Raw genomic sequence first — 18,080 nt, 5'->3', positions numbered from 1 at the left:
GGTTATATAAATGGTATAAAAACGTTTTAATAACATTCCAAAAACATTCTTGAAAACTTGATACAAAACATTCTAAACAGAATGTTATTTTGGGTTGAACAAATATTTTGCGAAAAATGTTTGCCCAAAATATTTTCAATAACGTTTTAAAAACGTTTTCATGACCTTTATATAACCCGACATTTAAATGTTATTAAAAGGTTTTGAAAAAAAAAAACATTTTAAGAACATTTCTGTGTTTGCTGGGTTCAAATATTTCAACATAATGTTATTTAAATATTGACACAATATTTGGCAAAAATGTTTGCAAAAATAGTTTACAATAACATTTTTTGAAAACATTTCAAAATATTGTTGTAGTGTGTTTTCATACAAAAACGTTTTAAAACGTTATCATGACCTTTATATAACCCGACATTTTAATGTTATTAAAACGTTTTTACCTAAACCAAAAGCCAAAATATAACTTATTTAAAACGTTTTTAAAACGCTTTTGTGTTTGCTGGGTATATAGGGGAATAAATTTGCAAAATAAAAGGGCCTAGGCCTACTTTGCATTGTTTGGGGTATGAAAATAAGCACTTTTGAAAGTTAACTTATGGAAGAAAAAGCTTTTTTATACCAATTGTCAGGTTTTGGAAAAAATAATCATCTCTTGAATATTTTTTAAGGTAGGTCCTCAGTACGGAAAAAAATACATAGGCCTATAATAATAATACCCATGGAAGGTGCTCGCGCCGCACATCATCTGCAATTTATGTATTATGACAAATCTTGGCGATATTCCCTCAACATCATCACTATATCATAGGCCTATAGGCATACTCATAATTAGTTTTATGGTTTTATATATGCCATGTAGGGCCTACATAAAGTCATCGGAATCATATCTTGGTCATGTTGACCGGGGGGTTGAATTTATGAATAAGTAAAATAGGAAGCTGCATGCTTGATAATGATTTTAAAAAACCAATTGATCGTCCCCCCGCTTCGCTTTCAAGCATGGCATTGTAATTGAGGGAGTCTGAAATGTTTAATGCTATTTTCTTTATTATAAGGGAAAACTTCTTTTTTTAAATGTTTCAAAACTTAATAATATTATCAATAGTTCAGATTTGCTTCTGTCCAATAAGCATTTCAATTTAGAGGCTTTGTTTTAATCATCTTCTTAGAGAACCATCAAATAACAAGAGCCTCGATCCTATCATCCTCCTCTACAAATTACACAACTAGTAATAATGTCCGGGAATAATACATAGGCCTAAATGATCGAAATGATCCATTTGCATTGTAAAAAATAACTAATAAATGATAAATAAAAAGGCCCTCCACTTCCTCTTTTTGATAACATGTGGACAATCAACTGGAATTTTGTTTTTACTTGACCTTTAAATGATTATAAGTGGTCAGTGTATTACCATGATTATTGCATCTGATAGGCCTATTTCATTTAGATCGCGATCGCTGTTGTCAAATTATCCCGGCAAAATGTCAACGCAAACACAAAACGCCAGTAACCACAATGACGCCATCAGGAAAGCGCCCAATTTTCTACTTTTGATAATTGACGCACGATGTAGCGTCGGAAGGGGGTAAATCGAGTACGTTGTTTTCATTGTATTTTTATTTCTAAAATAGTTAGTTCTTCAATTGTTTTAGATATTGATTCTATATTTTATATGCTTTATTTTGATACCAAATCATATTTTCTTTCAATGGTCCCTTTAACAAGTATTTTCAAAGATTTGAAAGTCAACTTAGTCCCACAGTCAAATACCATGAAATTAAGAATTTCATTTTTTAGGAAAGTCATCTTTGAAGGTCTATAACTTTAAAAAACATGTCTGGTGACTTGTTCCGGTTTTATTGGAGCTAGTCACATGTGTGTGCAAATGGTGGGCACGATATGTTCGGTATGCAAAAACAGAACTCGGAGAACATAAAATTTGACATTTCACAATATTCCTTTTTAAATCCTCATTTCAGAACATGACTTCCAGAAGACCTCAAAACTTGTTCAACCTGAAGCCTCACACTTGTATATGGCTCTGGTTTTTTTAACATGTATCAAAAGTGTGAACTGAGAGGGTAAAAATGAAATTGACAGAAGACACTTAAAATATGTCATTTCTCAAAGCAGATGACTTGAATTTTATGAAAATACAAAACTTGGAGCTTAATTCTGTTCATTTGGTCTGTAAACTTTGTAGACCCTTTGGCCAAATGAGATTTTTTCATAAAAAAGCAACTTGTTGCCAAAGCTAGATATTGCTTAATGTAATGCCCATTAGTTACAAAATTAGTTGTCATAGGAAAATAATGAGTCCAAGTTACTATTGACCAAATATGGCCATTCTGCGATCTATTTTAGGTAACTTTTCAGGCATATGAAACTGAAAAATGGGCAAAATAGCAGGTTTGGTGGTCAAAAATATGCTCTAAATGTAATTAATTTCATCCACATATATTGCTAATCCATATGTGAACAAGGTAATGATAACCAAGTACTGACATATCAAAATAAGTTTGATAATGCCTTTATAGTAAAAATGTAACTCTAGATACTTGTGGGTTTCGGATGTTACATTATTTTGTTAACATGCATTATTTGCAGGTATCTGGCCCTATTTCTAAGCACATATTAGTTCAAAAATGTAAATGATAATCACTGTCAGATGATTAAACCTATCACTTGAAAATCTAATCATCATTAAATGATATTTTCATCTTACTGAAGAAATTTTTAATTTAGATGTATATACATGTACTGATATGGCATTTATTCATATACATTGTTACCCACATCCTTATTGTAAATGTGCACTGGACATCATAATAAACCAAATTAATTAGCTCCCTGAAGCATTAAGTTGATAATACAAAGGGCTACACCTTTCTTACAATCATAATCAGGCTTTCGTTTACATCTTCCCAACTTAAGAGTGTTTCGGATGTTACATTACGTTAACATGCAATTGCAATCTAAATGAACTTATTGAGCGAAACATTTGGGACATTTCATTATTTTAGCATAATATCAATCACTTTGAATCAGAAAACCTGTTGAAATTATTCAAATGATTCAAAATATGTACAAATATGTGTATAATTAAAGGCAGTGATTCGGATGTTACATGATGTTAACATTTTTACAAAGTTTGATGGTTGGAAGTTGAATTAACAAACATGAGATCATTGCATATACAACAGGTATGTTGCCATGATGGACACTCAGAAATTATTTAATGCAAGGCACAATCATTTATCATTTGCACACATATTAATATGCAAAAACTGATCGTATTAAAACAGCTCATAAATCTGTGTTAACAAATAATTCCCATGAAACTTGTTCTGTTGTAAGAGTATTTTTCTTAGTGGTTAATTTGTTTCCATTGATAATTTATTGTTTTATCGGACATAATGAAGCTGTATGAAGCATAGTAAGTATTTCTCCTGCTTCGTTTCTGGTATATGTGCATAGTGATTCCAATATAGGCCTAACACATGTACATACTTATATATTTTATGTTAAAATGATCACTTTTTTATGAAAATGCAGCTTTTTTCAATTTTGAAATAAATGATTATGACAAAATTGCTACTTAATTATTTCAATAAGTTTTAGATATCATCTAATGCTAAAATATTATAAAGTTTATTGAAATTACAACTTCATTTTGGACTTGTTAACAAAAAATGGGTAACATCCTAAACACATTTTAAATCAAAGTATTTTGCTAGTGTAATGGAGAAATATTCAGTGTAAGTTGCTTTTCAAATTTAAAATAAATTTCTTAGGACATGTGTATATGTCAGTAATGAAATTAATTTGAAAGGAGTGAACCAAATTAATTCTGTTGCTTTTTATCTTATGTGTTATGCATAGAGACAATAGATATTGTAGAGTTAACAACTTGTAAGTTTTTCCACTAGCAAGGTTTACAAAGGTGAAATGGAGTCAGCAATATTAGGAAAATGAGGATGTACACCATATTTACTAGAAATTCACATTCATTTAAGTGTATATTCTAAAATCTTCTTACAATGCCCTGTTATTGGCCTCACTTTCCGTTAACATTTTGCCTTGTAACATCCGAAACAAACTTGACATGTTAACGGTTTGCACACTCAAAGAACAAACCTGGGTATGGTAAAAAATATTTCTACTATGGCCTTCCCATGATTTCCAATCCATTTGACCTTTCTATTTCCCCTCTAATTAAATTTCTTCAACAAAATGTCACTCTTTCTGTCTCGGATGTTACATTTGATTCGGATGTTACCATTGTTAACGGAAATGTTGTGTGGCCAACATTTTACATAAAGTCAAGAGGAAGTGAAATCATTTTTCATTTAGATACATGTTGTCATGTCTACTTCAACTTAATAATGAAAATTCAAAGCTAGTATTGTTCTTCACATAATTATAAGACAATAAGTATTCTTTTCGGATGTTACAAAACTGTTAACGGAAAATGAGACCCATTTAAGTAATGCTTCACCATAATTTGAAAACATTCAACTGATACAAAATTTGCACTTGCAATTATTTATGTTGCCATGAGGCAAACATTTAAAGTATTTGTGTATGTTTTACATGATAAAACAATCACTTAGACCATGTTAAAAATAGAGCAAGATTGTTAACGGAAAATGTAACGTCCGAAACATAATTTTCAAGTGCTCAAAATTTTTTCATGTTAGAAATTATTTAGGTAAATCTTGGATTTCTTGGATCTTGTACTAACATGTGTTCATAAAATATTGAACAGAATACTCAGAGCTGATCTAGTTTTATTTTGTAAACAAAACAAATTAGTCACTTTTGTTAGGTTGACAAATTTCCGTTAACAATTGGACATTTGGTCTTGTCACAAGTAAAGAAAGAAAACTGTGACAAATTTTGTTAAGCTATGGGAGATAAGCCTAGGTCTGCACTACATAAAAATATAAAAAGTTATCCGGAAATAGGTCATGTGTTTCTGCTGGGGTCTCCCAAAGTGTCATTTAGCCTTTTGATACATGTTAAAAAAACCAGAGCCATATACTGCAGCAGGCATTTCCATGACACTTGTCTATATCTGAGTCACCTGATCAAACAAAAGAAGCGGATTAGACCATATTGGTATGAATCAGACACCAAAGAAAAGCTATATGAATGTCAACGCTGTAATAAAAACTTCACAAGAAAACAGAATTGGATGGACCATGAATGTACTCTGACTATTAGAAAAACCTTTGTTACACACCTGAATAGACATTCACTAATTCACAGCAAAGAGAAGCCTCATGTATGTAAAGTATGCAACAAGGGCTTTACACAGGCAGGGAATTTGAAACGGCACAAATCGATTCATAGCAATGAGAAGCCTTATGTTTGTAAAGTATGCAACAAGGGCTTTAAACAGGCAGGGCACTTGAAACGGCATGGAAAAACTCACAGCAATGAGAAGCCTCACAAATGTGAACTTTGCAATATAGACTTCAAGTATCTTAGTAGCTTAAAAACACATATTTCGACTCACAGTAAAGAGAAGCCATATGTACATGTATGTAAAGTATGCAACAAGGGCTTTACACTGGCATGGAACTTGAAACAGCACCAACATATTCATAGCAATGAGAGGCCTTACAAATGTGAACTTTGCTATAAAGACTTCAAGTACAGTAGTAACTTAAAAGGACATATTTTACAGACTCACAGTAAAGAGAAGCCATATATATGTAAGGTTTGCAACAAGGGCTTTATGTGGGCAGGGAACTTGAAACAGCACCAACAAACACATAGCAATGAGAGGCCTTACAAATGTGAACTTTGCTATAAAGACTTCAAGTACAGTAAAACCCTAAGAGCTCATTTACAAACTCACAGTAATGAGATGCCATATGTATGTACGGTATGCAACAAGGGCTTTACACTGGCACATCACTTGGAACAGCACAAAACAATTCATGAAGAGAAGCTTAAGCCTTATGTATGTACAGTACCGGTATGCAACAATTGGGGCTTTACACAGGCACATCACTTGATACAGCACATAGCAATGTATCATAACAAAGAGAAGCCTTATGTATGTAAAGTATGCAACAAGGGGTTTACAAAGGCCCATGCTTTAAAACGGCACCAAAAAACCCATTTATAAGAAGCCCATTTACAAATGTGAGCTTTGCATTGAAGGCTTCAAGTACCTTTGTAACTTAAGAGTGCATCGCCAAGCAATTCATAGCAAATAGTGAGAAGCCCTATGTGAACTTGGCAATTAAGCCTTCAAGTACACTAGTAGACTAAAATCATTTGCAGACTCAGTCGTATGTCCTATAGCTATCAATTATGCTATTAAACTTGGAAGGAGATAATGAGTATCAGCTACTCCGAGCCCCATTCCAGTTATTACAATGTATCCTGTTTTGCCAAGTGAAACATATATACCGGTAGCTAAATCCTAATCCTTAATTAGGGACCGTTCACTAACACTTGTAAGGGGGGGCCTGATGCAAAAAGGGGGCCCTAAATTTTTTGACCTCCTAAGGGGGGGGCCCTGAAAAAATGATCACAAATTTTCCTGGGTAAATTGAGTTTATATGCTTTTCTATGGGGTTGACCCATAAGTTTCGTGTCAAAAAGGGAGGGCCCTGAAATTTTCAAGGTCTGTAAAGGGGGGCCCCGAATTTTGCATCAGGCCCCCCCTTACAAGTGTTTGTGAACGGTCCCTTAGTTCTAACCGGCAATGAAAGTGAAATTTAAATTGGTCAATTTTTGAAATAACAGCCAAAACATGCATTTTTATGATGTTTTTCAACCTTTTTCATATATTCTGACAATTAAGCCTAAAGACTTGAACAAAGACTAATTTCTTAAGTTATGCATTCTGATTTTTGAAAAACACATTTTCCATTTACATTTTTTCATAGCCAATTAGCAAACATATAATAAAGCTTAATATTAAAATTGCGAGCTAACTCTTAGCCTATACTCAATGATTTTGAATGCTTAGACTTGTGCCAAGTCTTTCAATTATGCGACTACAATTGTAAGGAAACATGCTAAATTACACGTTTTTGGACCATTTTTTTTTTAATTCCAAAAAATTAGTGCTGTATTTTTCTGGAATAGGGAATAGTGCATGGCATAACCAGAAGGGGAAAGGTCATTGGGCTATATGGAAGACATAATGGCCTTATTAATCCTAACGCCCTAGCTGCTTTTTATGAAGAAGGAAGAAAGAAGAAGAGAAAACTTTTTTTCTTTACAATTGAAGTCACAAAATTGTAAGACTTGGCACAAGTCTAAGCATTCAAAATCTTGAGTATAGGGTAAGAGTTAGCTCATAATTTTAATATAATATGTTATTTTTGCTAATTGGTTATGAAAAAGATTGGAAAAATTAGTCTTTGTTTTAATCTTTGGGCTTGATTGTCACAGAATACAAAAAAAGTTGAAAATGCCCTAAAAATGCATGTTTTTGGCCCTTATTTCCAAAAATTGACCAAATATTCAAATTTTACTTTCATTGCCAGTTAGGACTAACTTAAAGATTAACTTAAAGATTATTTTTTAATCCAAAAAAATTGTGCTTTATTTTTCTGTAATGGGGAGTAGAAGCATGAAGTCAACATAAATATTCACCTTACTATAACAAGTATAAATTTTCTGAAAGGAAATTTCATGAATTAAAATGCCATTTAAAAAAGTGCAGGGGCTAGTAGTTCTCAAGAATAAAATATCAGTAACAAATTAATTTTTTCTATACAAGTGTATCTTTATTCGTTCATATTTTTTACCTCTACTACCCCTACATTTTTTGTACCCTATGTTTCTCATCAAATTTTAGTTTTCCAGAAAATTTCCCTTCAGAAAAAATGTATACTTGTATTATTATATATGATTTGAGTGTATTAAAAATGCACATACATTTTACCTGCACATTTACAGATGAATTCATCAATTTTAGTATGCTAAAAGGTTACTTTAAAATACTGTTTTTGTGTGTACTGTGTAGAGGGCTGGGAGGATTATATGAAATCAAATAGGCATCTCGAAGTAAGAATTGTAACTAACTAGTGATGTAATTGAAACCAATAAAAAAACATTAATGAAAAAAATACACCTTTTTTATCAATTTTATTTTATTGCACAGCCTATTATGATCATATAAAAACTTATTTCCAATATTCCAATATTTTCTATATCTTTAAAACTACAATGTGACATTTCTTAATGTTGTTTTCATACAATATATAAAGAGCCGCGATAATTGGCATATTGTGGCTCAAAGTAAATGGGCATTTTTGGGTATTTAGCTACCGAAATCCACAAAAAGTCAATATACCGGAACAATTTTGTTTCGAAAGTAGCCCTCAAAATTAAAAGAGTTTGTATTTTAAGGCAGGCCTAGAGAGATGGTTTGTGGTATATAGATAACTGTTAGTGGTCATGCCGGGGTCACACATTCAATGCACTGGAAGACATTTTACTATTTTAGGGAGTTGTCATTTTCTTTGGAAGGGGGTCATGAATATACTGGGCCATTTATACCAAAATAAGGGGTCATAATATTTTTACATGGTGGGGGGGGGGTCAAAATTTTTGCATGCTGCACACACATTCTTTTAACAAGTACTTTCAAAGATTTGAAAGTCAACTTAGTCCCACAGTCATATACCATTTTTTATGGGAATAAGTCATCTTTGAAGGTCTATAACTTTAAAACATGTCTGGCGACTTGTTCCGGGTTTTATTGGAGCTAGTCACATGTATGTGCAAATGGTTGGCACGATATGTTCAGTATGCAAAAAAAAACCAGAACTCAGAGAACATAAAATTTGACATTTCACAATATTCTTGTTTGAATCTTCATTTCAGAACATGACTTCCAGAAGACCTCAAAACTCGTTCAACCTGAAGCCTCACAAATGTATATATTGCAGCAGGCATTTCCATGACACTTATCTATATCTGAGTCACCTGATCCAACACAAGAAGCGGATTAGACCGTATTGGTATGAATCAGACACCAAAAAGAAGCTGTATAAATGTCAATACTGTAAGAAAGACTTCACAAGAAAACAAAATTGGATGGACCATGAATGTACTCAGACTATTACAAAAACTTTTTACACACAACTGAATGGATGTTCACCAATTCATAGCAAAGAGAAGCCTCATGTATGTAAGGTATGCAACAAGGGTTTTGCCCAGACACATGATTTGATCCAGCATGAAGCAGTTCATAGCGAGCCTTACAAATGTGAACTTTGCAATAAATACTTCAAGCACACTAGTAACCTAAAATTTCACATGAAACTACATGAAGCAGCTCATAGGAATAAGAATCTTTACAAATGTGAACTTTGCAATAAAGATTGCCTGAACACTAGTAGACTAAAGTTACATTTACAAACGCACAGCAAAGAGAAGCCCCATGTATGTGAAGTATGCAACAAGGGCTTTAAACTGGCAGGGCACTTGAAACTGCACCAACAATCTCATAGCAATGAGAAGCCTTACAAATGTGAACTTTGCTATAAAGACTTCAAGCTCATTTACAAGCTAAGAGCTCATTTACAAACTCACAATAAAGAGAAGCCATATGTATGTACGGTATGCAACAAGGGCTTTACACTGGCACATCACTTGGAAGAGCACAAAGCAATTCATGAAGAGAAGCCTTATGTATGTACAGTATGCAACAATCGGGGCTTTACACAGGCACATCACTTGATACAGCACATAGCAATTTATCATAACAAAGAGAAGCCTTATGTATGTAAAGTATGCAACAAGGGGTTTACAAAGACCCATGCTTTAAAACGGCACCAAAAAACTCATAGCATTTATAAGAAGCCTATTTACAAATGTGAGCTTTGTGGTGAAGGCTTCAAGTACCTTTGTAACTTAAGAGTGCATCGCCAAGCAATTCATAGCAAATAGTGAGAAGCCCTATGTGAACTTGGCAATAAAGCCTTCAAGTACACTAGTAGACTAAAATCATTTGCAGATTCTTATACCCTATATAACAGTGTTGGAGGACTCGGGACTCGGACTCGGACTCGAGTCCTTTTTTCAAGGACTCGGACTCGGACTTGGGACTCGGAAGCTAAGGAATTGGACTCGGACTCGGACCCGAAGGACTCGGAGACTCGGCTTCGAGTCCTCCTTGAGTCCGACAAAATAGGGTCTTTTTAGGTCTTTTATTTTCGTTCATTGTAAACTTCACATCACATGATTAATTTAAGTAGTTTTACATGCAAATAAATTCAGTTTGTAAATAAAAGTAGGCCTACAATCAAATAGCAAGATTGCTTTTTAATTGGTTAAATGGATTTTAATCATATTTGTTTGTTTTGACATGACTGCTTTGTTAGACGCAAGTCTAGAATGTACATGAATAATAATAATACTCGGGGGCACTCAAGTTAAATTTTGGTAGGGGTGTGCGGCGCCGAACTTTGGGAACTATAGTATAAGAACTGATTTGGGGGCAAAATAGGGGCTTGATGAACGGAAATTTCAACATTTTTGTGGAGGTCTGTGAACTAAAGTTGGGCCAAATTATAGGCTTTGGAGCTAACAAATTCAAAATATTTCCAAATTTGAGCTCAAGACCTACAATTTTCAGAGTGTTATAGGCTCAATGAACTGGAGCATGATGCAAATGTGTTAAGGGACTGCCGGGGAGCCTGAAAAAGGACCCCTGACTGCATCTTTTGCCTCTCTAAAACACAAGCCTAATAAGTTGGGGTGAGTCTGTGATTATACTCTGTTTCCAAGGTATGCTACCTAAGGGTAAAACTTTTTGACTGATCGAATGGGAGGATGGAAGCAATTTTTGGCACTGGGGGAACAAGCAATATGGGGCACCTTTCAAATTAAATGCTCTAAAAAGGCTTAGAAAACAGTACGGAAATGCTTACATAATATAGATTTCCCTGCTCGCTGCGCTCGAAACATAATTATCTAAACCTTTTAAGGTTTGTAAATTGGGATCCCCAAAAAATGGCATGTGCAAAGGGGTGCAGGTCGGGAGGGGGGGACGATTTTTGGCAGGCCGAGAAGGGATAAGCATTTTTGGCAATTTCACCCCTCCCCGGGCTCAGCATAATTATTGCACAGCCCCAAAACAATACTAGGCATGTTAGGTGGGACTAGCAAATTATGTATTTACAAGAAAATAATATAGAACTAAAATTCTGGTTAAGTATAGGCTATATGTTGATAAAGTATTGGTGAAAACCCCGGGGCTTGAATTTGATACATAAGGACTCGGACTCGGACTCGGACTCGAACATTGAGGACTCGGACTCGGACATCATAAATTGGCAGGGACTCGGACACCAAGGACTCGAACTCGGATGACGAGGACTCGACTACAACACTGCTATATAGCTATCACTTATGCTATTAACCTTGGAAGGAGATATATGAGTATCAGCTACTCCGAGCCCCATTCCAGTTATTACAATGTATCCTGTTTTGCCAAGTGAAATCCTAATCCTTTAGTTCTAACCGGCAATGAAAGTGAAATTTAAATTGGTTAATTTTTGGAAATAACGGCCAAAACATTTTTAGGGCGTTTTTCAACCTTTTTCATATTCTGTGACAATCAAGCCCAAAGACTTGATCAAATTTCTTAAGTTAAATGCATTCTGATTTTTGAAAAACACATTTCCCATTTACATTTTTTCATAGCCAATTAGCAAACATATAATATAGCTTAATATTAAAATTGCGAGCTAACTCCTAGCTGCTTTTTGGTGAGGGGGAAGGAAAGAATCTTTACAATTGAAGTCACAAAATTGTAAGACTTAATTGGCACAAGTCTAAGCATTCAAAATCTTGAGTATAGGGTAAGAGTTAGCTCATAATTTTAATATAATATGTTATTTTTGCCAATTGGTTATGAAAAAGATTGGAAAAATTAGTCTTTGTTCTCATCTTTGGGCTTGATTGTCACAGAATACAAAAAAGGTTGAAAAATGCCCTAAAAATGCATGTTTTTTGGCCCTTATTTCCAAAAATTGACCAAATATTCAAATTTTACTTTCATTGCCTGTTAGGACTAAATTAGTTAGGATTGAGCTATGTTTCATTTGGCAAAACAGTCTAATATTTTTTAATCCAAAAAAAAATTGTGCTTTATTTTTCTGGAATGGGGAGTAGAAGCATGAAGTCAACATAAATATTCACCTTACTATAACAAGTACAAATTTTCTGAAAGGAAATTTCATGAATTAAAATGCCATTTAAAAAGTGCAGGGCTAGTGTTAAATTGTCAAGACTAAAATGTCAGCAACAAATTAAATTTTTTCTATACAAGTACAAAAAGTGTATCTTTCTTCCTTCATATTTTTTTACCTCTACTACCCCTACCCTAAGTTTCTCATCAAAATTTAGTTTTCCAGAAAATTTACCTTCAGAAAAATGTATACTTGTATTATTGTATATGATTAGAGTGAATTGAAAATGCACATAAATTTTACATGCACATTTACAGATGAATTCATCAATTTTAGTCTTCTAAAAGGTTACTTTAAAATACTGTTTTTGTGTGTACTGTGTAGAGGGCTGGGATGATTATATGAAATCAATTAGGCATCTTGAAGTAAGAATTGTAACTAGTGATGTAATTGAAACCAAAAAAAAAGTGTAAGTGTAACTAGTGATGTAATTGAACCCAATAAAAAAACATTAATGAAAAAAACAAAACCTTTTTCGCCAGCCCATCGGGCTGGTACCTATTTCTGGGATGGGGTCAGTTTGCTCAAGAGATTATTTTTTATTGGTATTGGAATGACTTTTGTTTAAAACTTTTTGTGGTTGAATTTTTTTTTAAATATTTTAATTTGATTTGTAAGGAAGAGTAAGTATGTTTTGCCGTTTCAACGAATGAAAACGATTACCAAAGTTATGTTTGAACTAATTATGACTTTAAAAGTTCTATAGGTATAGGCCTAAAATGTAACAATAATAGTTAATATATATATATCATATGGTCAGCAGAAGAAAATCTGACATCACCTATGATGTGATATCAGTGTTCTTGACCGGGGGTCCTTACTCCTTTACCACTGAACAGCGTGATATCATGTTGATAACAGATCTATAGAATCAAAATTTTCATCATATCCCGGATCATATCACAGATTCTCAACAATCTGTGATCATATGGACCATATTGATGTGAAAGTAGTTATCTATCATATCCTGTGTCGTTTTATGGATAATAAAAATTCCCTTTAAAAGGGAAAGCCAGCCTCAATGTAGAAGAGGTCTTGTAATTAGTTTTGGTCAATGTGAAAGGCATTTTTAGGATCACGCTTACATCTACATGACAGTCCACCAAACCATCAACGATGAGAACATGCACACTGAAACAGCAGAAAACATTAATTCCTAATCTCATGTCAACTCTTTTAATTCATTACATGTACTCCAAATTGTTCTGGTCTGTTTGTTTTGTTGTTGTTGTTGTTGTTGTTGTTGTCGTTAGGTTTTTTTGTCTTTTCAGCTTTTTACCCACGATATCTCAATTTCCAATTTTGTAATACCAGAACTTACGAACTCAATATCTTCGCTTAGGAATGTCCGATTTCACTTCTTTCGATATACACTGCCGGTTTGAGTTAACTTACATGTACATTTTATTTTAAAATAACTTAATTAATTACGCAATGTATAGTTTAAGCCTACTATATTATAATAGATAGTGGCCAGCACATTTATAAAGGACTGGTTACTCACTACAATCTTCACTCTTAAACTGTGTTTTTCTGAATGTGCTGATCATGTTGATTGCTAGTCGGAAACTCCTGCGAAGCTATGGACATGGCATCGTACATACTCCATTCTATAACAGTCTGCCTAGTGCCTTGTATGTTTTCTCTTCAATCATTTTGTTTAATGTAATTTTATGAATCAAATAGTTATGTGTCATTTTATTTATAATAAAGAAGTTATTAAATTAATAAAGTAAGACAATTTATTTATCTATAAGTGCATGTCAAATGGGGTACATTGTTCAATACTATATGCATAAATTATGCCCATATTATAGCTAGGCCCTAAAAACTTTATTTTGCATCGGATTTTTCCCGTTGAAAAGACAAAACTGATGTTTATGATAGCAACCATTTCATCAATAACATTTTGAGTCATTTTTATCCATAAAACGACACAGGATATGATAGACCCGATGATAGATAACTACTTTCACATCAATATGGTCCATATGATCACAGATTGTTGAGAATCTGTGATATGATCCGGGATATGATGAAGATTTTGATTCTATAGATCTGTTATCAACATGATATCACGCTGTTCAGTGGTCAAGGAGTAAGGACCCCGGTCAAGGACACTGATATGACATCATAGGTGATGTCTGATTTTCTTCTGCTGACCATATGATGCTATATATATTAACTATTATTGTTACATTTAGGCCTTTAAACTTTTAAAGTCATAATTAATTAGTTCAAACATAACTTTGGTAATACTCACTCGTTTTAGCTGCTCGTTGAAACGGCAAAACATACTTACTTTTCCTAACAAATCGAATTAAAATATTTTTAAAAAATTTAACCACAAAAAGTAAAAAAAAAAAATCATTCCAATACCACTAAAATATAATCTCTTGAGTAAACTGACCCCAAACCTGAAACAGGTACCAGCCCGAATGGGCTGGCGAAAATGACTCAAAATGTTATTGATGAAATGGTTGCTATCATAAACATCAGTTTTGTCTTTTCAACGGGAAAAATCCGATGCAAAATAAAGTTTTTAGGGCCTAGCTATAATATGGGCATAATTTATGCATATATAGTATTGAACAATGTACCCCATTTGACATGCACTTATAGATAAATAAATTGTCTTACTTTATTAATTTAATAACTTCTTTATTATAAAATAAAATGACACATAACTATTTGATTCATAAAATTACATTCAACAAAATGATTGAAGAGAAAACACACAAGGCACTAGGCAGACTGTTATAGAATGGAGTATGTAAGATGCCATGTCCATTGCTTCGCAGGAGTTTCCGACCCCGGTTTCCGACTAGCAATCAACATGATCAGCACATTCAGAAAAACACAGTTTAAGAGTGAAGATTGTAGTGAGTAACCAGTCCTTTATAAATGTGCTGGCCACTATCTATTATAATATAGTAGGCTTAAACTATACATTGCGAATTAATTAAGTTATTTTAAAATAAAATGTACATGTAAGTTAACTCAAACCGCAGTGTATATATCGAAAGCAGTGAAATCGGACATTCCTAAGCGAAGATATTCGTAAGTTCTGGTATTACAAAATTGGAAATTGAGATATCGTGGGTAAAAAGCTGAAAAGACAAAAAAAAAAAAAAACAACAACAACAACAACAACAACAAAACAAACAGACCAGAACAATTTGGAGTACATGTAATGAATTAAAAGAGTTGACATGAGATTAGGAATTAATGTTTTCTGCTGTTTCAATGTGCATGTTCTCATCGTTGATGGTTTGGTGGACTGTCATGTAGATGTAAGCGTGATCCTAAAAATGCCTTTCACATTGACCAAAACTAATTACAAGACCTCTTCTACATTGAGGCTGGCTTTCCCTTTTAAAGGGAATTTTATTTATCAATTTTAAATTAAGCTTCAGTACATCAAAAGTGGTTCAAAAACCCTTTCATGCTCTTAGGGGCTGTGCAATAATTATGAGCCCTGGGGAGGGTAAAATTGGGGGGGGGGCAATAAATTTCTGGCGAGCCAAAAGGCGGGGGAAGCAATTTTTGGCAAGCCGAGAGGGGGGGCAAGCGATTTTTGGCACACATTCATGGGGCGCCTTTTAAATAACACGTGCTAAAAAGGCTTACATGTAGGAAAATGGTATGGAAACGCTTAAATATGCAAATTTTCATGCTCGCTGCGCTCGCAACATCAGTATATAGACCATTTAAGGTTTGGAAATTGGGATCCCAAAAATTTGGCATGTGCAAGGGGGGCAAAGAATTTTTGGCGGGCCGAGAGGGGGGAAAGCGATTTTGGCAGGCCGAGAGGGGGGCAAGCGATTTTTTAGCGAGCCGTTTGGAAATTTTACCGGGGGGCTAATAGTTATTGCACAGCCTCTTAATAGTCAAGATTGTTTTACTATGAACCAACCAGGGAAGCATACATTTTACACAAAATATTATGATGAAGAGATTTCCCATCTTATGCAATGTCATCATAAAATTTTGAGCAGCAGTATCGCTAGTACCCTTATATATCTTAACAACATAAACTAGAGTTACTGTGGCTCAAGAGCCATGAATATCAGGCTTCTGATTGACCTTTGACCTCAGGTAAACTCTGGTTGACTACACTCAAGCACTCAATCCCCCCCCAGACACCCCCTGCGTAGTGGACAGTGCCCATTTTCGCTTCTGCTTGAGGCTACATTTGCCAACTTGTGTAACAGGGAAAAATTGTCCACGAAAGGCTTCATGGAGCCCTTGCATGGACCGCTCATTTCACAAATTGTTGGCTTTTTCAGACTAAAATTTTACACATTAATAGTGCCAAAATTAGGTGTTCATTTTGCAAAAGTTTCTTACTTCTGAGGGGGCATATCCCCCCTCAGACACCCCTATGCGTCGCACAAGCGTGACGCGATGGCCGCTCCGCAACATTTTATGATAACAATTTTCGCCCCTCACTTTCAAAAATCTTCCGCGCGAGCCCTGCAAAGCATACCAAAAAAGTGTTAAGGGGTTTACCCCCTTGAAAACTCATCAGTTTTTACCTATTTTTCCTTTTTCTCTTTTCGCCCCCTTTTTATTTTTCCTCCCATTTTAACTTTTTATCCGCCCTCATTTTTCTTCCCTTTTCTTTCGGTATTATTTGGTATTATTTTAGAAATTGAGGTGTGCTAATCACACTCAGAGCATTAATCTATAGAAAATAATGTACATTTCACTTACCTGTGTATATAGCAGTATGTGGTCAGCACATGGAAAGAGAATGGAAAGAAAAAATGCAATTAGCAACTATTTTAAACTGTTGCGATTTGGTAGTTTACAGCATCTTGCGAATGGTAATGAGCTTTGGCAAAATTGCATTGATTTCATAGCGAGTGTGTAGAAGAATTCAAATATCACAGATATACTTGTGGTTCTTGAGTTATGTTGTAAAGAGGGCTGAAACAACAGCTTTTGCAGAACGTACATAACTCATTAACAACAATAAATTTTCAAAGTATATGATTTGTAAAATGAAGTTTTGTAAAACATCAAGGTGTTATTTTTCAATAATATATTGATTTAGATTTTAGAATATGAAAATCAATTTTTTTTTGGTTACTTCGACCAACAATACCTAGTCAACCCTTAATAACAAAGGACTAAAGGTGTATTTCGATTGCATCGTCACCATATTCTCTCAAACTGCGGCATTGCATTATCCACAGCTTATTTTGTCCTTAACCCCTTGAGCACTATACCTACTGATCTAACAATGCCTCTGATTGGTCAATTACATGATATCTTCACTTTAATCACCAATCAGAATGGAGCTTTGCAAATAATTCTACCCAATTTTTTGTGTGGTGAAATTATTCTAACAATGTTGCTGATTGGTTCAATTGATAATGGAAACTTCTTTATGGCCAATCGGCAGGTATAGTTCTATTTGCCTTCAGTTTTAGACTTGAATTTGTTTTCAAACTACAACAATCATGTAGTTTTATATTTTGTTGTCTGTCCCTGAAGAAGATTGATTTAAATGGTTTTGAGGTTTTCTGTCTAGCACATACACCCGGCAATGGACTGGTCCAGATAGAGTCACATTATCGATCTGTGCATGATGTTCACCAAGTGTGAATTGTGCATTCAGGCCAATTTTGATAGGGTCCTTTCACTAAAAGGTTAATTTCCTAGGCCAGTAGCCAGGGGATGCATTGGGATGATGCGGGCCCATAAATCTTCAGAAGGTCTGCTTTTGTCTGTAAAAATAAAAGCAAAATTGGGCCAAAAATGTCAAACATTTTGATAAAATAGGCCTACCCCAAATCATATACTCTGTGAAATTTGTTAAAAAATAGGATCCA

At 34.2% G+C, this 18,080-nt stretch overlaps 3 protein-coding genes across 3 annotated transcripts in view; 2 read left to right on the top strand and 1 right to left on the bottom strand.

Moving 5' to 3' along the window:
• LOC140138970 (laminin subunit beta-2-like) overlaps window positions 1–18,080 on the bottom strand; it is a 555,517-nt gene that overhangs the window by 311,166 nt on the left and 226,271 nt on the right. The gene's annotated exons all lie outside the window — the stretch shown is intronic.
• LOC140139854 (uncharacterized) overlaps window positions 1–18,080 on the top strand; it is a 56,871-nt gene that overhangs the window by 21,314 nt on the left and 17,477 nt on the right. The gene's annotated exons all lie outside the window — the stretch shown is intronic.
• LOC140139861 (uncharacterized) lies at window positions 1,850–6,499 on the top strand. Its single transcript, XM_072161619.1, has 2 exons — window positions 1,850–2,038; window positions 5,044–6,499. The coding sequence occupies exons 1-2, from the start codon at window positions 1,990–1,992 to the stop codon at window positions 6,144–6,146; spliced, it is 1,152 nt and encodes a 383-aa protein (XP_072017720.1). The 5' UTR covers window positions 1,850–1,989; the 3' UTR covers window positions 6,147–6,499.

Source organism: Amphiura filiformis, chromosome 18 (genome assembly GCF_039555335.1).
Source record: "Amphiura filiformis chromosome 18, Afil_fr2py, whole genome shotgun sequence".
In the NCBI taxonomy this organism is placed as follows: Eukaryota; Metazoa; Echinodermata; class Ophiuroidea; order Amphilepidida; family Amphiuridae; genus Amphiura; species Amphiura filiformis.
The sequence above is the reverse complement of the archived record's forward strand: the minus strand, read 5'-3'. Positions and strand labels throughout refer to the sequence as shown.

What these genes read in the sequence shown, in the direction of transcription:
- LOC140139861 (XM_072161619.1), top strand. Translation starts at nt 1,990, where the DNA reads ATGACTTCCAGAAGACCTCAAAACTTGTTCAACCTGAAGCCTCACACT. An exon ending in CAACCTGAAGCCTCACACTT is followed by an intron (nt 2,039 to 5,043) that starts GTATATGGCTCT and finishes AAAAAACCAGAG; the next exon opens with CCATATACTGCAGCAGGCAT.